This window comes from Hemiscyllium ocellatum, chromosome 15 (assembly GCF_020745735.1).
Source record: "Hemiscyllium ocellatum isolate sHemOce1 chromosome 15, sHemOce1.pat.X.cur, whole genome shotgun sequence".
In the NCBI taxonomy this organism is placed as follows: Eukaryota; Metazoa; Chordata; class Chondrichthyes; order Orectolobiformes; family Hemiscylliidae; genus Hemiscyllium; species Hemiscyllium ocellatum.
In genome coordinates, this window is record NC_083415.1 from 2,128,607 (window position 1) to 2,151,697 (window position 23,091).

Here is a 23,091-nt window from a genome sequence, read left to right on the forward strand (position 1 = left end):
AAACCAGGGTAGGACCGATACACTTAATGATAAGGTACTGAGGAGTATTGCTGAACAAAGAGACCTTGGAATGCAGGTTCATAGTTCCTTGAAAGTGGAGTCGCAGGTAGATTGGATAGTTTGGAATGCTTTGCTTTATTAGTCAGAGCATCAAGTACAAGAGTTGGGAGGTCATGCTGCAGCTGTACAGGACATTGGTTAGGCCACTCTTGGAATATTGCATGCAATTCTAGCCTCCTTCCTATTGGAAGGATGCTGTGAAACTTGAAAGGGTTCAGAAAAGATTTACAAGGATGTTGCCAGGGTTGGAGCATTTGAGCTATAGGGAGAGGTTGAATAGGCTGGGGCTGTTTTCCCTGGAGCACCAGAGGCTGAAGGGTGACCGTATAGAGCTTGATAAAATCATGAGGGGCATGGATAGGGGGATATTCAAGGTATTTTCCTTGGGGTGGGGGGTGTACAGAGCTAGAGGGCATAGACTTAGGATGAGAGGAGGAAAATTTAGGTTCTTTTTAAAGGGCAACTTTTTCATCAGAGGGTGGTGCATGTATGGAATGAGCTGCCAAAAGTAGTGGTGGAGGCTGGTACAATTACAATATTTAAAAAGGCATCTGAATGGGTATATGAATAGGAAGGATTGCGAGAGAGATGGGCCAAGTGCTGACAAATGGGTGTACATCAGTTTAGGATATCTGATGAGCATGGACAAGTTGGACCAAAGGCTCTGTTTTCACGCTGTATATCTATATGACTGCATGGTTCTAATTTCTGCTGCATTCCTTTGCACATATTTTCAACTCATTCCTGTTACTTTTATTATCATTCACCTCTTCACTTCCTTGCACCTCTGTTCTTTCATTTCTTTTTGATTTTTTAAACTTCTCTCCAACTGAACCGCCACCCCCTCGCACTATCACTAATTAGTTAAAACTCCTATCTACAGCCTTTGTATTCACCAGGATACTGGTCCCACCATTTTTCAAATGAAGCCCATACCAAGAGAGAAGCTCTTTCCCCAGGTGCCAATGGATAAACAAGAATTGGAACCCATTTTGCCCATAGCAATCTTTGAGCCATGTATCAACTTCTCTCATATTATTTACCTGATATTGATTTGCATATGCCTCACCAAGTAACCTGGAGATTATTGCTTTTGTAGTTCTGCTTTAGAATTTAGCTCCAAGCTGCTCCTAACTACTCAGCAGAAATTATTTCCTTGTCGTTGGTACCTAAATGGACCAGGAAAACTGGATCCCTCCCCTCCCAAAGTTCTGCTCCAGCACAGAAGAATGCTCTCAAACTTGCAAACACAGACCCTAATATTCTTATCTCCTATTACAATAGTATTTATTTTATCTTCCCCCATTTGAATCTTGTTGGACAAGAGCTGTGGTCAGTTTGTTAATTCTTGCTGCAGTCTATGACCCCACCCATACTCGGAGCAAGAAACTTGTACCTATTAAATAAGGGCACTGGCTGAGTCTGTTACAAAGTCAGGATCCTCATATCCTCCCCACTTGCAGTCACACCTTTTTGTCCTGACTGTGGTCCAAATTTGATGTAATTAATCTAAGAAGTGTGAATGTCTCTTGAAACATTATCCAGACACCTTCACCCTTCTCTAAAATATCATTGTGTCCAAAATTCAGAGTCAAAGCTTATATTCATGATTCCATTTTTCCTTTGTCTCCCATCACTTTCCCTTTCCAATTCTAATTCTAGCTTCCTCGTTGTTATTCCCCTTTCTTTATCTTTTCTTGCACTTTGGAATTCCATCTTGAGCACTTTCACCTTGTCTTTATGCTCAAGTTGCTTTAACTGTAATTCAGCATTGCTCTACTCTGATGTATCAGTATCTGGATTACTTCATCTCACTTGTATATCAATTAAATCAAAGTGCTGTGCTCGAACAGCAAACTTTGTTTTAACAGTCACTCTTAATAAAACTGCCAAAATTACGTATTTCAAATATCAGTTTACTGTATTATTCTATATAATAAATTAAAAAGGCTTTAATAATTTACCTCAATGTAAATATACTTATTATTCAATCCAATGACCACATAAATATCAACAACGGAATTCAATTTTGAGTCAATGACTGCGTTATCAGAGTAATCAGTTAAGGCTGCAAGAGAGTAGGCTTTGTGCTGGTCAATTTTATTTCAGGCAAAGTTGATTATTGAAGTGATTTATGCTGTAAATAAAGCACAACAATTATGTGCACACTCCCTGTATTACATTTCTATGACTTAATGTGTGTTTTTACATTAATTATGTGGACCTCTTGATTATACAGAATATTTGATCAACTGGCACACTCCTGGCCCCCATAGATGCCTGATAATAATAAGTTTGCTGTATTTTACATTTATGTGCTTTCCTAGCTCTGACAGGCAACACTGCCTCCAGTTTACTTGCCAACACAATCAACTTTGGTTTTGAGCGTTCACTTAAGACTATCAGGTTCAACTCTGCCCCATCCAGGAGACCCTTTGAGATTCCTAGTGCCATTTCTTTTGGAGTGCAGAACCTGACGTTTTCTTCACCTTTACTTACATTACCACACCCAAGTCCTCATTGTCTGTTTCAAATTCTATCCTAACAAGAACCAAAAAATTGTGCTACACCTCATTGAGTTTGCACGCTTGACATTAGGTCCCACTAGCCCCAGAGTCATCACAAAAGTTAAATATTTGGAATTGTGTAAAGTCCCCTTTCTAATAACGTCAGATTAACAGTAAAACGGAACAGATTTCTATACTAAACTATTGATTGAATGGTGGAGTGGACTCGATGGGCCGAATGGCCTTACTTCCACTCCTATGTCTTAATACAAATATACAAATTCTAACCAGTGATAAACAACTATGAACATTGTCAATATATCTCTCTACTAGATAAAACTCTAACCCTCTTCTAAAACTCCCCTACACACAAACAAATTTTAAAAATTTGGTGTTGTGTATGGAGGGAGAAAAAAAAAGAGAAGAGTGGAAAAATAATTCAATAACAACAGTCCTCAGGATTCAAAATGAGGTTCCTTTTGCTTGTTGTCATTGTGGGTTTGTTCGCCGAACTGGGAAGTTGGTTTGCAAAGATTTTGTCTGCTTTCTAGGTGCTCAGTGCTGTAGAGCCTCCTGTGAAGTGCTGCTGTACTGTGTTGGTTGGAATTTATTTGGCTTCGCTCCCACCGATTCCGGTTATTCGATGCAATGGTCAGTATATCAGTCTAGGTCAATGTGTTTATTGATGGAGACCATAGATGAGTGCCATGCTCCTAGAAATTCTCTAGCTGTCCTCCGACTTGCCCTATTATTTTTGGTGTCCCAGTTGAATTTATGGTCCTTGGCATCTGTGTATAGCTACTAAGGACAGCAGCTTGTGGCGTTTAGTGGCTAGTTGATGTTCATGAATGCAGATTGCTATTGTCTATCTGTTGTCCTTCATAGAGATACGTGCAGCCCCTACATGAAATCTTGAATACCATGTTCTCTCTGCACATGATGGGTGTTGGGTATTTTGTTCTGGTGAGTTGTCAGAGCACGGTTGCCAGTTTATGTACTGTCATGAATCAGAGTGTTTGGAAAGTCTAGCTGTCAGTTCCAAGACATTATTTTTTATATAAGATAGAGTGATTAGTATATTGCATATGGCATGTCCTTGATGCGTTGTTTGTCTGCCAGACACCTGCAGATGAAAGAGGGAATATCCATTCTTGGCAAAGACTTTGTAGAGATGTCCTTCTTCCTCTCTTGACAGGTCGGAAGTGCTGCTGTGTTGTAGCCCTTTTGAACAGGGTCCTGATGCAGCTTCTCTTGTGTGTGTTTGGGTGGTTGCTGTTAAATTCAGGACCTGGTCCGTGTGTGCTTTTCTGTACACTTTTGTTATGACTCCCCATTCTGTATTCTTTTTACCATTACATCTATGAATGGGAGTTGATTGTTAACTTCCTCCTCTCAAGTAAATTTGATCCCTGTGAGCATGGTGTTGCTAATCCGATGTATGCCCTCAATTTCTGTTCTTTTAATTATTATAAATGTGTCATCCATATATCTGATCCAAAGTTCTCGTCTTTGCATCACAGCTTCTACTATGAGCCCGGAGATGGGCGAGTCCATAGATGCCCATTGATTTGTTCATATATTTGCTGCTGAATTAAACAGCGTTGTCAAGCACAGGTACAATAGTTTAAGTATGCAGTCCTGTTGATTGATTCCCTGTTATGTCATCTATTGTGTTTTATCCAGGAGATTGGCTAATGTTTCCTTGGCTAAGGTTTTGTCAACTGAGGTAAACAATCCGTTACATTGAATGAAACTATAGTTTTGTCCTTGATGTTGTCCAGGAATTCCTGTGATGATTGTATGGAGTGTTTGGAGTGTTTGGATCCACAGATTAGAAATTTCAGTTTTTGTTTAAATTCTTTTTACCAGTTTATCTGGAAAGCAGACAAAAATTGTGCTACATCTCATTGAGTTTGCACGCTTGACATTAGGTCCCACTAGCCCCAGAGTCATCACAAAAGTTAAACATTTAGAATTGTGTAAAGTCTCCTTTCTAATAAAATCAGATTAACAGTAATACAGCAACCACTGCAACAAACAACTGAAACCAGCAACCAGAATCACCAAGAATGAAGCCAAATAAATTCCAACCAACAAACAGTATAGCAGCGTTTCACAGGAGGCTCCAGAGCACTGAGGGCACCACTGAGAAAGGGGATGAAATGTCTGCAAACCAAGTTCTCAGCTCAGTGAACATACCCACAACAATTGCAACCCGCAACCAAGCTACAATTCTTTACACAAACCTTGCTTCTTTTGTTTCCCCAGGTCCTTCAGACCCTTGCTTTCACAAATGTTCGCTTCTTCACAGAAGGCACAGAGCAACTGGTTCACAACTGTTAAGTTTCTGACATATTGTTGAGTGTGCGAGGAAGTGCAAGTATGGAAGGTAACCACGAGGCAAAGTGAAAAACATCACCTCCCTTTCCAGAGGTGTAATGGCTTCTCCCTATATCAGAGTCACAAACTGTTGAATTGCCCAGGAATCATAGAGCTGTTGTCAAACTGTCCTTTGGTATCTACAACTGGTCAAACTTCCTCCAAATCAGCAACCTGAGACAAACATACACATCCTGGTAGCAAGCTGTCTCCTCTTACACCATTCCTCACTGCTTGAAAAACAACAGAGTGAACACAAGCCACAACGAGTTTCAGTAACTTGCATTGTAAAAGTACAGCAATTCCTTTCTCAGTTATTTGTTGTTAAATAGCCCTGTCTTGTTCAATCCACAATCCAAGATAAAATCTTTACAATTCTCTTGCTTCTCTAATTGTACAGTTGATAAAAACACCAGACTGGTTCTGATGGGAGTGCCCCATCAGTACAGGCCCCACTCTTCCCAGTACCGTCAGTTCTATAATGCGATGGTTGCGTTCTTGTGCAACCCTGCGTTATAGAAAAATCATGCTTTACAGACAGTGTTAAAGTGTTGGCAATGTAATCCCCATTCAGTCATACACTCCTGCCCCTGAACATTGACTGAATCAAACAATCCAATTCTGAGAGGTGTGGCTGCCTCCTAGTACTAAGAATCCCTCACTGATATATTACACTGTCTGCAGCTCAAATTCTGAGATAAAGCAACCTGAACTTAAAACACTTGGGTAGTCAATACTTACTCAAATTGGAGTTTGGGAACTGTTGCAACCATGACACATTATATATCCTGCCATACTCGAGGTGCTCTATGAAATTACATATTTATTATTTTTAACTTTATGCTTTTATACATGGTATTAGCCTTACCACCAGCTGTACTATTTCCAACATTAGGGATAAACTTTAATCACTTACCAGATATTTACCGATTAAACCAGTTACTTGTTGTGCAAGAGCAAGAACCAATTCCTTTAAAGTGAAAAGGCTTAGGCAAAAACAAAAGCAACAAACCATTTGTTTCCCTTCCTTTGCTTAATTCCTTGAATCATTTAACTCTGGCATTCCATTCGAATTTGTACTCACGGAAACACAAAGTAGGATCAGCAGACTGCCAACCGTCCCTTTGAGCCTGCTCCGCTAATCACGATCATGGTCGATCATCCAACTCAATAGCCTAATCCTGCTTTCTCCCCATAATTTTTGGTCCCATTCGATCACAGTGCACGAGTTGGACCGAAGGGTCTGTTTCCATGCTGTACATCTCTATGTCTCTGTCTCCCCTCTCCCATTTTACAGCCATTCAGGTGGTAATGTGTTTTCTCCTTTTTTACTTCCAAAGTGAATAACCTTGCACTTATCCAAATTACACTGCAACTGCCATTGATATGCCCACTCTCACAACCTGTCCAGATCATGCTGAAGGATCTCTGCATCATCAGAATTCACCCTCCCACCCAACTTGGTATGACAGAGTCATACAGATGTGCAGCACGAAAACACACCCTTCTGTCCAACGTGTCCATGCTGACCAGATATCCCAACTCAATCTAGTCCCACCTGCCAGCACTCGGCCCATATCCCTCCAAACCCTTCCTATTCATATACCCATTCAAATGTTACATTTTGCTCCCCCATCCAAATCATTGATATCTATTGTGAATAGCTGGGGTCCTCACACCGATCCCTGTGGCACCCCACTAGTTACTGCCTTCCAATTTTAAAAGGACACATAAATTCTGTTGTTTCCTCTCTGCCAACCAATTTTCTATCCATCTCAATACACATCCCACAAAGGCCAGAATCACTTAATAGATATGCAGTTTCAGCTGTTTCTTAATTAAGCCACTGCTTCACTCAATCACTTGAGAAACCCTGCTTAGGGGCTGGCAACAAAAGAAATTAAGCTGCTGAATTCAGTTTAATGTCAGTGACAAACTAAAATACACTTGTACTAGATAGAAATTAGACTTTTATACCCAACAACTACACATACACAGTACTACCACCTAGAAGGGCAGCTGCACAAATACATCACAATGCTTAAAGTCTGGTTGAAGATTTGTAGCTCGGGTGTCCGTTGTTGTGGTTCTGTTCGCCGAGCTGGAAGTTTTTGCTGCAAACGTTTCGTTCCCTGGCTAGGGAACATCATCAGTGCTATTGGAGCCTCCTGTGAAGCGCTGCTGTGATGTTTCTTCCGGTATTTATAGTGGTTTGTTCTTGCCGCTTCCGGGTGTCAGTTTCAGCTGTAGTAGTTTGTATGTGGGGTCCAGGTCCATGTGTCTGTTGATGGATGTTCTTGCCGCTTCCGGGTGTCAGTTTCAGCTGTAGTGGTTTGTATATGGGGTCTAGGAACATGAATTTGACTGGGAAAACACTACCATCATAGGACAAGCCAGACAGAGAACAGCCAGGGAATTTCTAGAGGCATGGCATTCATCCACAAACTCCATTAACAGACACATGGACCTGGACCCCATATACAAACCACTACAGCTGAAACTGACACCCGGAAGCGGCAAGAACAAACCACTATAAATACCGGAAGCAGCGCTTCACAGGAGGCTCCAATAGCACTGATGATGTTCCCTAGCCAGGGAACGAAACGTTTGCAGCAAAAACTTCCAGCTCGGCGAACAGAACCACAACAACATCACAATGCCACTACCTACAAGGTCAAGTTTTACAGCTCCTGTCTTCGAACTGTATTGCTGTTAGCTCGCTGTCACTGGGTCATAATCCTAGAACCCCATTCCCAATAGGAGGCACAACTGGACTGCAGTGGTTCAAGGACTATGACACTAACATCCACGAAGAATTGAACAAGAATAGATAGTCAGCATTATGGCTATGCATTGTTAAGTTATCAAGTTACAGACTCACCTTAAGGTTCTTAATGTGTGCTGCAGTCTCTATAATGCATTTCTCTGGAGATGTGTCCAATAAATATTCAATGACAACATCTTTGTTGTACAATCTAAAATGTAAAAAGTGATCAGTCAAACAGAGCATCAATCCCAAACACTAAGCATCAGATATAGAATTGCAGTTAGAAATATAAGGAGTTAAATTTGGAAAGGAAACGCTAATTGATTTTAAACCATTGAAATAAAAGGACAACTGAAGCTGTCCGAAAGATAATTTTACTTTTATATTGCATTTCAGTGGGATTATCGAGACATCCAGCTCCAAATAATCATGGACGTCCATCTGGGATAACTGTGAAGACTGCAAATTGAGACAAAAGATCTCAATCAATTCTTTCATAGATTTATAGAAACCCAGAAAAAAAACAAAAAAGGGACTCAAAAACATTCAAAGAAGTCAATATACTCCTGGAAAAAGTACAGAAACTTCCCTAATCAGCCTTGACACAATGGGGTCCCCTCTGGTCCAGTCACAATAGCATACCAGATTGCAAGTATCCTGAGCAGATAATAGATGTGAACTAACACGCAACTTAAAATCTGACATCCATCAGGCACTGTAGGACAACAGTAACAAAACTGTATTCAACCAGAATCTGTCATCTCATTTCCCAGCATATGCTTCACTCCTCCTGGCTCAACAAGGTGTGGAGGAAGGTGTGAGAGGAACAGCACCTCGCATACCTAAAACTGAGGTTCCAATCAAGGGAACGTACAAGACAGGACCACATGGATGCCAGACAGCAGAAACAAAAATATATAATAGTGTTAATCAAACCCATGAGCAACAGATCAGATCTAAACACTGTCACATGCAGTTGTGAAGGAAGTTGGACAATTGAACACTGAAATGGATGAGGAAACCAAATAAAAAGCTTCATGCTGAATGATGGGGGAATCTATGTCAGTGCAAAATATTTGAAACTAGTTACAGTTAGAAGTGTTGAATAGATGACCCATTTTGGCCTCCTGCTAAGTTCTCCAGCATCAGAGATAAGTCCTCTGTCAATTCAACTCACTGCATGCATCAAGAATACCTAACGTCGCAAGGATATGGGTCCTGACCACATCGCAGGGATAGTACTCAAGACTTCTGCTATAGCTCTAGCCATAACTACAACCAAACTGTTTCAACAGTTACAACACTGCCAACTATCTGACAGTGTGGAAAATTGTCCAACTAGCACGCAACATGGATAATGGCCTATCAGTCTACTGTTAATCATTAGCAAAGTGGCTGAAGGTGTTGTCAACCATTCTATCAAATTTCTCAGCAATACTCTGCTCAGTTTGGGTTATACTGGGACTACTCAGCACCAGGCCTTGTTACAGTCTTGGTCAAACATGGATGCAAGAACTGATTTCCAACAGTGTGCTGAGAGAGGCTGTCCTTGGCATCATATCTAGACCAATGCAAAATTGTTGCAACAATTGGAGATGTATCATGAACACAACATTCAGGCTTGGGTTAATAGTTGGCAAGTATCATGCACACTATACAAGTCCCAGCAATGAACATTTATAACAAGACACAATTTAAGAATCTCGTATAATCCTGAATGAATCATATCAAATTTTAATATTTAATTGGATCGACCATATAAAGTTTTTTTAAAAATGTCTTCATCAGGTATTGTTGACATTTGTTATCCATCCTCAATTTTCTCTCAGCTGAGAGGGTTGCTTGGTCATGAGAAGCTGATGGATTTGAACCTGGAAATTGCCCTCCAAGTCATACACCATGGTGACTTGGAATATCACCAGCCCTTCACTGTTGCTGGATTAAAATACTGGAAACCATCCCTAATAGTGCTGTTCAAAGAATCACAGAATATTTTCTGAAAGAAATTCTGCTGTTGTTCCTCAGCCATGTTTCAAGTGTGAGACCACAAACTTATCTTCCAGCAAGTGATTTCACTCACTTTGAAAGATTGACACATGCCCCATTTAATCCTGCATTTCTAAGTTTTAAAATTCCAAAACATCAGCAAGGACAGAATCTTAGTTATTTGAGTCAATGAATCGTGAGGAGTACACCATTCTTGGCACCACTACTACAAAACTTCCATTTAGAATCTTTGGCTAAGAATTGCATAGCAGGAAAGTAATCATAGATAGACATCAGAGGCAGGTATCAATAAGTGTACAAAAATCCCATCTATAGCAGGCATTTTGAATGGAAGACAATTGATGAACATGCCCAATTGACTATACCCTCCCAATTTAACTCCTACCTGCCAAGTTCGCAAGCGACTATGGGTTTCCTCAGAGGTCTCTGACTGATCGCACAGTAGTTCCAGCGGGCAACTAATGCAGCATTTTTGTCAACCTGAAAAAAATAAACAAATTTATACAAATAAAGCACGACCAAGTTTGTGCACAAGAGGAGAATGACACCTACTACACACCCCAAAATGTATATCCCAAAACAAACATTTACAAAAAGGCTTCAATTTACTAAATTGTCCTAAATTAATAAAATTGAAAAATCCAAATCAAATTGGTCACAAGTAAATCACATCAATCACAGTTTTGGCCATCCCATTCCAAAGTTCCATCTAGCTATCCAATAACCCAAATGTCCCATGCAGGTGGCAAGTCAGCCACTTTAAGGCACTGCATTCAGGAAAATACTTTAAGGGGGCAATGCACTTAATTAAATTTCTTCAATGAAGAAAATTTAAACATACATCGCCGGCAACTCGGTCCCTGCTGCATCTGCCCTGAGAGAAATCTCATCAAAATATTCGCTCGTATCAAACCACTCAAGGAAAATCAAATACAATCAGACAGATCAACTGGCATTGGCCAAGACATTAGAAATAGCAATGACTAACCACCCCCAATTGATCCACAAGTCTATAGAGTCTGAGAGTCATACAGCATGGAAACAGACCCTCCAGTCCAACTAGTCCACGCCAATCATGATCCCAAACTAATCTAATCCCACCTGCTTGCAATTGGCTCATATCCCTCCAGTCTTTTCCTATTGAGGATATTATCCAAATGCTTAAGGATTGTAACTGTACCTACATCCATCACTTCTTCTGGCAGTTCCTTCCACACAGTAACTATTCCTGTGTGGAAACCACTTCAGTAATAGCTGAGACTTGTGCCAAAATTAGAAGGCTACCCTACAGACTAGTCAAACAAAAGCTGGACACTATCATAGTCACCAAATTATGCCATACAGCCAATGTCAAAGCTCCACCATCACCATTCCTGAGCCTGCTCTGCCGGTGGGAAGGTGCACACCTATAACCAGACCCTAAAGAGTACTGTGTTATTCTTAGCAATACTTGGAATACATGCCTCAAAGTATCTAGGGCATCTCACCAGTCTATGCTGGGTACTTATGCTCCATTGAAGCTTTCATGTATCATTCATCACTTAAACTTCGATCATGGCCCACTCCCTTTCTCTCTCTCTCGGTTTGGTAAACTGCCCACAAATGCATTGATACATTTCTAAAAAAGTTTCTTCTGAATTCCAAAGTGGATTTCTTTGTGAGAACATATACTGATGACTTTTTGTAGTGCTCTTCCCCAAAATAGGAAACATACTATACCTCAAATCAAAACATTTCCTAATTTTAAAAGATCTCGATTAGCCTTTGTTTTTGAAGACATAAGAGGCTCAGCTTGCCAATTCTTCCCTGACATATATCTCTAAGTGTTCTGGTATCCGCCTTGCATATACAGGCAACTGGGCATCTATCCAACAATACAAAACAATTAGGAGAAAGTGAGGACTGTAGATGCTGAAGATCAGAGTTGAAAATGTGTTGCTAGAAAAGCGCAGCAGGTCAGGCAGCATCCAAGAGTAGGAGAATCGATGTTTCGGGCATGAGCCCCTTTTCAGGAATGAGGAGAGTGTGCCGAGCAGGCTAAGATAAAAGGTAGGGAGGAGGAACTTGGGGGAAGAGGCTTTGGAAATGCGATAGGTGGAAGGAGGTTAAGGTGAGGGTGATAGGCCAGAGTGGGGGTGGGGCCAGAGAGGTCAGGAAGAAGATTGCAGGTTAGAAAGGTGGTGCTGAGTTCGAGGGTTGGGACTGAGATAAGATGAGGGGAAGGGAAATGAGGAAACTGGAGAAATCTGAGTTCATCCCTTGTGGTTGGAGGGTTCCTAGGCGGAAGATGAGGAGCTCTTCCTCCAGCCGTTGTGTTGCATGACCAATACAAAACAATCGTCAAGATATGCCCAATTACTTTCTTAGCAAAAAGAGGTCAGTTAGCTGGGTTGACCGGACCATTAGGTTAAACCACCACCAATCATCTCTCAGTCCAAAGAGGCAGCTAACCTATAATCCAGTAGGAACATGGCAATTCTACCTTTGCATGGCAAGTACCAACTCACTGCTGCTCAACTTAGGTCCCTCCATGGGTACACAACTCTAGTCCTTATCACAACCTTGACCCAAACACGGACAAAAGAACAGAATTCTGGAGGTCACCGGAGGGTGACTGATCTTGATTCCAAATAAACCTGTTAAGACTATAAGTTGTTGTGAGCTTAAGCAAAATCAAAGTCCATGGGAAACAAGGAAAAAAACTCTTCTTGAAGTTATTGCTAACACACAGAGGGCATTGGTTGTTGAACCCCAATTATCTCAACTCCAAAATATCACTGAAGTGGTCTTAGGCCCAACCATCTTCAAGTTCATCATTAGGTTTGAAGTGCGGATATTTGCTATGATTGCAGAACGTTCAGTGAAGATATACTTGAGACTTAAGGAGCAAGGAACAGGTGATAGATAAATTAGATAAACGATTAATTTGGTGAGTATGGCTTGTAAAAATATAGTCACAAATGTGGTGAGAGTTATATGCAATGTGGTTATCTGAAATAAAGCTGTCACTAAAAAGTGTGGACCTGAACTGTTTTATCTTTTTCTGTACTGCACATACAGCAGAGGATGGTTGAGTCAAAATGTGAAGGTTCAAAGTAGATTTATCCACTATTCTCTGAAACTGAACCTAAAAGAACAAGGAAGGAAAACAGTAACTATGTGCACTTGGGTTACTTTCTTACCAAAGTTAAGACAATGTATGTCCTCAGTACTTTCATTAACTGGATGTAGGTTTGCTCACTGAGTTGAAAGGTTAATTTTCAGATGTTTCTTCACCATACTAGGTAACATCTTCAGTGAGCCTCAGGATGAAGCACTGATGATTCCTGCTTTCTATTTATAGGTTTGGGTTTCTTTGGGTTGGTGATGTCATTTCCTGTGATGTTATTTCCTGTTCTTTTTCTCAGGGGATGGTAAATCGTGCCTAAGTCAATGTGTCTGTTGATAGAGTTCCACTTGGAATGCCACGCTTCTAGGATTTCTCGTGTGGGTCTCTGTTTAGCTTGTCCTAGGATGGATGTGTTGTCTCAGTCAAAGTGGTGTCCTTCCTTATCCGTATGTAAGGATACTACTGACAAAGGGTCGTATCATTTTGTGGCTAGTTGGTGTTCATGCATTCTGGTGGCTAGATTTCTGCCTGTTTGTCCAATGTAGTGTTTGTTACAGTCCTTGCATGGTATTTTGTGAATGACATTAGTTTTGCTTGTTGTCTGTACAGGGTCTTTCAAGTTCATTAGCTGCTGTTTTAATGTGTTGGTGGGTTTGTGGGCCACCATGATGCCTAGGGGTCTGAGTAGTCTGGCAGTCATTTCTGAGATGTCTTTGATGAAGGGGAGAGTGGCTAAGGTTTCTGGATGTGTTTTGTCTGCTTGTTTGGGTTTGTTGCTGAGATGTCTACGGACTGTGTTCATTGGGTACCCGTTCTTTTTGAATATATTGTATAAGTGATTTTCCTCTGCTCTGCATAGTTCCTCTGTGCTGCAGTATGTGGTGGCTCATTGAAATAATGTTCTGATGCAGCTTGGTTTGTGGATGTGAGGGCGATTGCTTCTGTTGTTCAATATTTGGTCCGTATGTGTTGTTTGCCTGTATGCGCTGGTTTGAAGTTCCCCATTGACTGTTCGCTCTGTGAAATTTAGGAATGGCAGTTTGTTGTTGTTTTACTCCTCTTTAGTGAATATAAATAGAAAGCAGGAATCATCAGCAGCGCTTTGTCCAGAGGCTCATTGAAGATGTTACCAAGTAAGGTGACAAAACATCTGAAAATAAACCTTCCAGCTCAATGAGCAAACCTACATCCAGAACCTCAACCTGAGCTACAAATCTTCTCAAAACTCACTTTCATTAACAGAAGCAGGATTGTCTTTTACTCATTCATAGAATGTGGCCATCCCTGGCTAGGCCTGCATTTGCTGCCTATCCCTAATTACCAGAGTAAACAGTCAAACACATTGCTGTGGGTCTGAAGTCACATGTAAACCAGACTGGACGAGGTTGCCACCTTCCGTCCCTAAAGAACATTCGTGAACCAGATAGCTTTTTGACAATTAATAACAGTTTCAAGGTTAAAATTAGACTCTCAATTCCACATTTTTCTGAATTCAAATTCCACCATCTGCCATGGGATTCGAACGCAGGTCTCAGGAACATTACCTGGGTCTCTGCACGAATAGTTTCATGATAGTACTGCTAATGCATCACCTCCCTTCACCTTACTGCTACAATACAAGGCTTTAAGACCACTCCTGGAGTGGTGCTAAATAAGGGCTTATTTGAGGAATGGTATAATTGCATTAGAAACTAATTCAGATGAGATTAAGCCCAACTCATTCCTGGGATGAAGGGCTTATCATATGAAAACTGGTTCACCAGTTTCCACAATGCAGCATAGAAGAATGAGTAGTGGTTATACTGAAGCATACAAAAGCTTGAGGGAATTTGAAAGGAAGAATATAGAGAGGAGAACTAGGGGGTCACAGATGAAGTGGAAGTCTCGATTTTATGATGGAAATGAAAACGATTTTGAGAGTCAGCAATCTGTGCAATTTTCCTTCTCAGAAAATGAAGGAGGTTGAATCATTGAATTTATTCTGCATTGAATAGACTTTTGACAGGAAACAGAATCAAGGGTTACAGGGTGAGGAACAGGAAAGTGGAGTTGAGACCACAATCAGATCAGCCATCATGTTTAAAGGGTCATATGGCCTACACCAGCTCTCCTATCTAACCAACTATAAAACAATTTAAGCAACAACTCAATGTTTTTTCCAAATGTATGCTTTATTCATAAAATTTATGCTAAGTGTACAAAGCACACAAAGTCATTACAACTCAGTTGCTCCAATGTTGTACATTGCTCACTCACTGTATTTACAATTACAGTCAATATTTATAAAGTTCACTTCATGCTAATGTATAGCCCAAGGGAGCCCTATGTCCTACGGCCATAGACCTTTCAACAAGCGGCATTTTGAAATTGGAACTTGATCATTTGAACAAGGAGTGTTTTGACAGGTTAACTTTGTTGAATACCAAAGTAATTCATTTTGATAATGTAGAAATACCTAGGAAGAATACATGATGGAATTCAGCAGACAGAATGCAAAACAGCAAGAATCTTATTTGGAAATTCCATAATCTGCGCTGGTAGTCAAGTTAATGGACTGTATGAAAATATTGACTATGGACATACTTCTTGTCTTGACAGGAATTAAATTTGCAGATAAACATACACGAAAGCATTCTTTCCAGCAATGTTTGTAGCAAAAAAAGGGCAAATGGCATACAACAGTAAGTGGAAGATACAAATATTAAATTGTCAAGACCATCTAGAGACAGGGCACATTATGAAAGGAAACTTTAACAAGAGAAATGAGGTCGGAAGTGCGATTGATGATCGAGAAGCAAAAAGAATTTGGAATTTAGAAAAAGAGAATGAACCCCAGAAATTATCAGGATGTAGGCAATGTTTCAGGTACAATTCAACATTCCAGAACCACACCAGACGGTATAATAAATTACTTGAAACTAAACATGAAATGGAAAATTTGTAGGTCAAATGGATCAAAGAGAGCATTTTATTGGTCACAAGAAGCTTCAGCCTAGTGATTCAAGGAAATAGATCAACACCAACTTGTCAAGAGCAATTACGAAACAACAATTCTGCTCTGCCAATGATGTGCACATCCTATGAATTAATTTGATCACAATGGAATGCACCAGTCATAATAACCTGTAATCTGAACCGGATGCTTGAATGTTTTGAATTCCTTCAAACTCTCTGAAAGGAAGCTGTGCAATGCTGGAAAATAACAACATTTGAGACAATTCCTTCAACTAATTTATTTTATACCATATATATGTACAAATCACCACTTTTGTTTTAGCAAGTTCCAAATGATTGTTAGGAAATTAGAAAACAATGAATGTGCCATGCTTCCCCAGATAGGTATTACTGCTCTATTCTACATGCAATTTTGGGTGCAAACAGTTTCCATACCTGAGTGCATTCACAAGTCGATTTGCAAACAAGTGGGAACAATGTAGTACAATTTACAGCAGCCGTTAAGTACTAGAAATGTTTGTCTGTTGGCCCTTTAAAATAAAACCTCTGTACAGGATCGCATTCCTAAGTACAAGTATTTTGGCATCATCACAGATATGAAAATTAATGAAATTACCAATTGCCCAATTTACCTACCTAATTCAGGTTAGAAAAATACACACCATGTTTATGTCATGAACAAGCAAGTAATAATTTTTTTGTAGCCAAACTAATCTGCTGATGGCAAAAAATGAAAAATGAATTGCTACGTTATAACTGCAAGCTGTACTTTAATCCTTCCGCATTCTGCACAAACAAAGACAAGACACAAATATGGACAGAGAAAGAAGTCAGGCAAACAGTTGTGTACCACCAGTCCAGATCACAAAACTAGCTTGGTTGTTCTTTCAATCGTTTTGATTCCACAATATTATTTATACAATAGTTTTTACATCTATAGGTAGATTGGTTGGACCCAGGATCTTAACTATTCCTTTGGATTTTAGAATAATTGCTTCCAGTGTGCAATTTCCTGCTTGTTAACACAATGGGTGAGCAGTGCTTATTAACTGTCAAACAGGTTAACAAACTGGCTAAAGATCTGTAGGGAAGAGAATAATTATTCTGATTTACAACAAAGTACTTGCATTAAAGCACATATTTACTCTAAATATTAAAGTTTTAAAAATAATTTGTTCGCACCCACCCCCATCAAATCCTTTTGCGGATAAACATTTTAAAAATTAAAAAAAACTCGGAGCAATTGATTTATTGGGAGCTTGGGGGGGGGGGGGGGGGGGGAAGTCGGGGGTCTGGGTAGGATGCTCTTCAGAGGATCAGTGCGGACCCAATGGGCCAAAGGACCTGCTTCAACACTGTAGGGATTCAATGATTCTTCTCTATATTGCTTCCAATTGTAGTATGTTTTATTAAATATGGAGGTAAAATTGTGTAGATTACTGTGGGTACATTTTTGTCAAGTCACTACAGATTTGCAACTAAATTTCTTTACCGTCATACTCCCATCTTCCTTGCAATACAAGCCATTAGACATTTACACAAGAACAGGCCCGTCAGCCCACTATGTTTGTGTTGACCATGATGCCATTTTAAACCAATCCAATCTGAATACAAGTGGTCCATATTCCTCTATTCCTTACCTCTACAGGTGTCTGAATAAATGCCTCTTAAACACTATTACCATATCTGTTTCTACCACCTCCACTGGCAATACTTTCCAGGCATCCACTACCTCCCACAGCAGCATACTCCAGATACCTATCATCTTTGTTTGAAAAAAAATTGCCTCACCTGAAACCTATGCCCCTGAGACCTAAACCTAAGTTGAGGCGCTACTGTACTCCAAATGTGGCCAAACCAAACATGCCCATTTTTACATTCAATCCTCCAATCGTTGGAAGGCAAGCATACCGTTCACCTTCTTTACTACGTTTGCCACTTATGTTGCCACTCTCGGGTCGCTATGGACTTATATCCTAAAATCCCTCCGAATATGAATGCTCCAAGGGTATTGCCATTTACAGTAGTGTTTCCTTTTGCATTTGACCTAAAATGCATCACCTCACTCTTGTCCAGTTTAAACTCCATCTGGCATGTTTCCACTCAACTTTCTAACTGATCTATATTCTGCTGCATCCTTAGAAAACTTTCTTCAATGTGGACAACTCCTCCAATTTTGATGCCATCTGCAAATTTACTAATCAGACCGCCCACATTTCCATCCAAATAATTTTTATATCTTACAAACAAGAAACCCCAACACTGACCCTTGTAGAGCATCACTGTCAGAACATCACTGCCATCCAGTCAGAAAATTACCCCTTTTCACAACCACCTTCTGCCTTCTATGACCAATTTGTCATCCTAACTGTTTACTGTTATTGCAAACTGGTTTTCTGTATTCACCTAAATCTTTGAGTATCATACCTTATAAAAGCAATACTTTTCTATTTTAATACCAAACTGAATTACCTCATATTTCTCACACTGTACTCCATCTGTGACTAAACTCAAATTTTTCACTCTCTTTTTCCAGTCTCATTATGCCATGTTCATCTGACAATTCCCCCGAGTTTTATACCATTAAATACATTCTCAGCCTCTTGATCCAAGTCATTAATTACATAGCTGAGGCTCCAAAACTGATCCTTGCACCATTCCTCTCATTACAAACTACCAACCCAAAGTGTTCTGTTTATCCTTACTCTACTTCCTGTCCATTTACCAATTTTGTATCTTGGTTGATATATTAGTTGTCAACTCCATAAGCTGTTAAGCTTGAATATCGCATTACCTTTTTGTGGTGCCTTTTGAAAATCATTCACTGGTTTCCCTTTATGTAGCTGGTTTATGGAAAGAGGAAGGCTTTCCAGCAATGCAAAGATGAGAACTCAAGAAAAGTTAGGGAAATCAAGAAACAATTGTGGTTTTGGAAAGCTAAGGAGCTTCAACTCTTTGCGAATAAGCACAATGCCCAGGGTTTCCTCAGTAGCATGGAAGTAACATGTGGACACAATACCCCTGGCCTCAACCAGTGCAGAATAAAGATGGCACTCTTGAGAAACAGAAAAAACATCAGCTATTGATAGAGAGGATGCTTCAAAGAACTCCTCAACTATGATAATATTGTCAATAAATAAGTTTTTGCGGAAATCCCCCAACTCCTCAAAAGATGATCTCGGACTCCCAACCAGTGTGGCTGACGTTGAAGCCTCCATTAGGCACACAAAGAATGGAAAAGCTGCAGGAGTGCACAGGGTTCCAGCAGAGATTTTCAAACTTGGAGGAGCAGGGCTTATTCGCTATCTTCATCAATTGTATGGGACAGAAACATTCATTCAGAAAAAAATCAACTTGGAGGAAACTCCTTTACAAAGCAACGCAATCCTTCGAGAACACTCAATGGCAAGAGGAAATGCTGAAAAGGAACCACAGAAAGGAACGCCAACGATCTCAATGCCAAAGTATATTTTCACCTGCTGGAAACACCTGCCAAACATGCAGTTCTACGAACGGACTCATAAATCATGTAAATACGCACGGAAACCATGACCACAGAATTGCCTAGGTGGATAATCACACACGTGAGTGATTGCCAACAATATTCTGGTTTGTAATGGACTCAAATAATTAATAAAATCATTTTAACTAAGTCTGAGCATTGTGATCTTCTCAGTGCTTGGTTAACAGGCTGCAATTTTGCAGAAATGATGTCAGGCTAAAACTCTGTATTTCCCAGCTTTCCCTCTCTCTGCCTTTCTTGAATACAATGTTAGATCCCAATCTGCTGGTAAGCTTCTAGATTCAAAAGAATGTTGGAAAATCATAATCCTAGAGTCATACAGCATAGAAACAGGCCCTTCAGTCCAACTAGTCCACGCCAACCATGGTCCCAAACTAAACAAGTGCCACCTGCCTGCATTTGGCCCAAATCCTTCCAAATCTTTCCTATTCATGAACTTATTCAAATGCCTTAAGCATTGCAACTGTACCTCCGTTCACCATTTCCTCTTGCAGTCCATTCCACACAGTAACCGTTCCTGTGTGGAAAAGTTGCCCATCATGTTCTTTTTAAATCATTCTCCTCTCAGCTTAAAAATATGCCCACAAGTTTTGAAATCCCCCACTATTGGGAAAAGACCTTTGCTATTCACCTTATCTATGCCCTTCATAATTTTACAAACTTCTATAAAAGGTCACCCTCAACCTCTTATGCTCCAGTGAAAGAAGTCCCAGCCTATCTCGTCTATCTTTGTAACACAAACCCTCCATTCCCAGCAACATCCTGGTAAATCTTTTCTGAACCCCCCTCCAATTTAATATTTCCCTTGCTATAACAGGGTGACCAGTACGGCACACATTACTCCAGAAGAGGCCTCACTAACAGCCTGTACAACTTTAACATGATGTCTCAATTCCTACACACAAAAGTCTGAACAACGAAGGCAAGCGTGCTAAACATCTTCTTAAACACCCTGTCCACCTGTGAAGGGCTTATGTCCGAAACGTCGAATCTCCTGCTCCTTGGATGCTGCTTGACCTGCTGCGCTTTTCCAGCAACACATTTTCAGCTCTGATCTCCAGCATCTGCAGACCTCACTTTCTCCTCCTATCCACCTGTGATGCAAACTTCAAAGAATTATGTACCTGAACCCCTAGGTCTCTCTGTTCTACAACTCTACCCAAGGTCGTATTATTTGTTGCATAAGCTTTGTTTTACCAAAATGCAATATCTTGGTGTTTATCCAAATTAAACTCCATCTGCTAATCCTCAGCCCCATTTTCCCAATTGATCAAGATCTCTTTGCAATCTTAGACAACCTTCAGCACTGTCCACTATATCACCAATTTTGGTGCCATCCACAAACTAACCATGCCTCTCCCATTCTTATCGAAACCATTTATATAAATGGCAAACAAATGTGGACCCATTGTGGAACACTACTGATCACTGGCCTCTAGTCCAAAAACAACCCTCCACCACCAGCATCTCTGACCTGAAAGCCAATTTGCAAAGAATCAAAATCCCTACAGTGTTGAAACAGCTCATTTGGCCCAACAAGTCCAGAACGACACCCAAAGCATAACCCACCTAGACCCATTCCTCTACCCTATGACTCCACATTTACCCCGACTAATGTGCTTAACCTGTACATTACTTAACATGATGGACAATCTAGCATGGTCAATTTAATAAACCTGCACGTCTACATTATGGAAGGACACCAGAGCTCCCAGAGGAAACTCACACAGACATGGGGAGAATGTCCATCTCCACACAGTTGTCCAAGGCTGGAATCAAACCTGGGTCCCTGGTACTGTAAGGCAGCAGTGCAAACCACTGTGCCATTCAATTTTGTATCCAACTGACAAGCTGACATTTAGATCTCATAGGATTCACTTTACTAACTAATTGGCCATGAAGCCAACTCTTTTAGACCCCTCAGATGATTTTCATGGCTCATGTTTTAGCTACAATAGAGCAGGTGCAACATGACATATGACCACTGAACTACTGTGTATCCAAACACCATTTTTCCAATGGATTAACCAATAAGATGATAATGCAACAAAAAGTATTAATGTTAGTCCCTTGGAGTAAACTAAGGCACAAAACAAGCACCATCAAGTTCATTATTGCTGTCATTCAGACTCAGCATGTACACGAACACTGTAAAAACAATCGAAAATAGCTTTAAAAAAGATCTGTGCACCTTAGGGTAATTTTCTAAGTATATACATAAGCCTGGTGTTAATTTCCCTCTCCCTGTCTAGCCTGGCTTCACCTTGGTCAGCACTCACCACTGGCTAAACGGTATGGCCTCAGGCCTAGCACCAGACACTAGGGCGACCGCAGTTCCGACCAGTAAACACCGCGGGGAGCCTGGGACTAGGCCACACTAACCGGCGAGCTTGGACAACATGGTTCCTCACCTGCTCCACCTTCTTGGGCCCTTTCACCAACTCATGTCGTTTCGGGATAGTTCCTCCATCACAGCCCATGGTGTCCTGGAGACGGACAACTCACTCCAAGGTCCCCAACAACATCCGCACTGCGCATGCGAACCCCGACTCCCCGGATGTCGCTGACCTAGCCCCGCCCACACCGCCGGCAAAACCCGGAAGTCCCTCCCTGGAGCCACCGGCCCGGCCTCGCCGTCTCCTGAGCTGGAGTGGTGGGTGGACACAGGGCTCTGCTCAGGCAGTCCCAACAGTGGGGTTGGGGAAGAATGCAGAGCCAGGCTGTACTGGGTGAAGGGACTGTGAGGTGGGAAGTCCCACACATCCCCTTCACCAGTTTCCAATATCCTCCCTCCACCTGGGACCCTCTCTCAGCCTGTTCATTGAGAATGGTCAACATGACATTTGTCACCCATTCAAACCTATACCGCTCTGAACTGACTGCATTCCGTACTCTCAATCCAGCCCTGACTTTGTAATTAAACCTACCAATGGTGCTGTTGTTGTTGTTGTCTGTCTTGTGGGGAGGGGGGGTTCAACAATGGACACCTCCTCCTATCTCCCTAGGACCATGACACAACCGTCAAACATCAAGCTATTGTCTCCAATAACCGTCACCAACCTCATCTGGGGATTTCCCCCTCAAAACAGCTTCCCACTTAACTGTCCTACAAATCCATGCAGCCTGTTTCTGAATTATTCCCAAAATCCACAAACCAGATTGATTAGCAGGCTTATTGTTTCTGCTGGTTCCTGCTCCACGGAACTTGTTTCTTCATATCCTGACTCCCTTATTCCCTTATCCAGTCCTGTCCCATTTACATCCATTATTCTTCTGATGCTCCATATCTGATTCAAAATTCCATTTTGCCTGCATCAGCCATCCTCTTTACCATGGACACACAATCCCTTTACAATCCATTCCCACGATCAAGATGTTCTAAGGGTGCTCCGCTTCTTTTTTGACAGAAGTCCTGAACCATCCCTATCCACCATCTTTGTTACCTTAACTTCATATTTTTACACTCTGCTTCCTGTAAGGATTCCATCTCATTTTCCCAGCTTCTCCATCTCTGTTGCATCTGTTCTGAAGATGCCACATGGAGTGGGGGGTTAGGCTCAAATGTCTAACGTTTCCTCAACCAAGGATTCCCTGCCACCATAATCAACAGTGCCCTCAGCTGCGTCTGACCCATTTACCATACTTCTACCCTCATTCTTTCCTTCCTACACAATGACAAGATCTTCACTTTCCACTCCAACAGCCTCCCTATCCAAAGGATCATGAGCTGCCAATTCCACCATTTCCAGCAGGAGGCAGCTACCAAACTCACATTCCTCTCCTG

General features: G+C 41.0%; 1 protein-coding gene across 1 annotated transcript in view; it reads right to left on the reverse strand.

The window, feature by feature from the left end:
• The window catches only part of rtf2 (replication termination factor 2), a 160,056-nt gene extending 138,201 nt beyond the window's left edge, over nt 1-21,855 (reverse strand). Inside the window, exons 1-3 of the mRNA XM_060835926.1 lie at nt 21,719-21,855; nt 10,106-10,200; nt 7,828-7,921 (exon numbers count right to left, since the gene is read on the reverse strand). Of these exons, the coding sequence (XP_060691909.1) occupies nt 7,828-7,921; nt 10,106-10,200; nt 21,719-21,787 (258 nt within the window). The 5' untranslated portion in view covers nt 21,788-21,855. The remainder of the gene's footprint in view (nt 1-7,827; nt 7,922-10,105; nt 10,201-21,718) is intronic.
• Between the last annotated feature and the right edge of the window lie 1,236 nt (nt 21,856-23,091).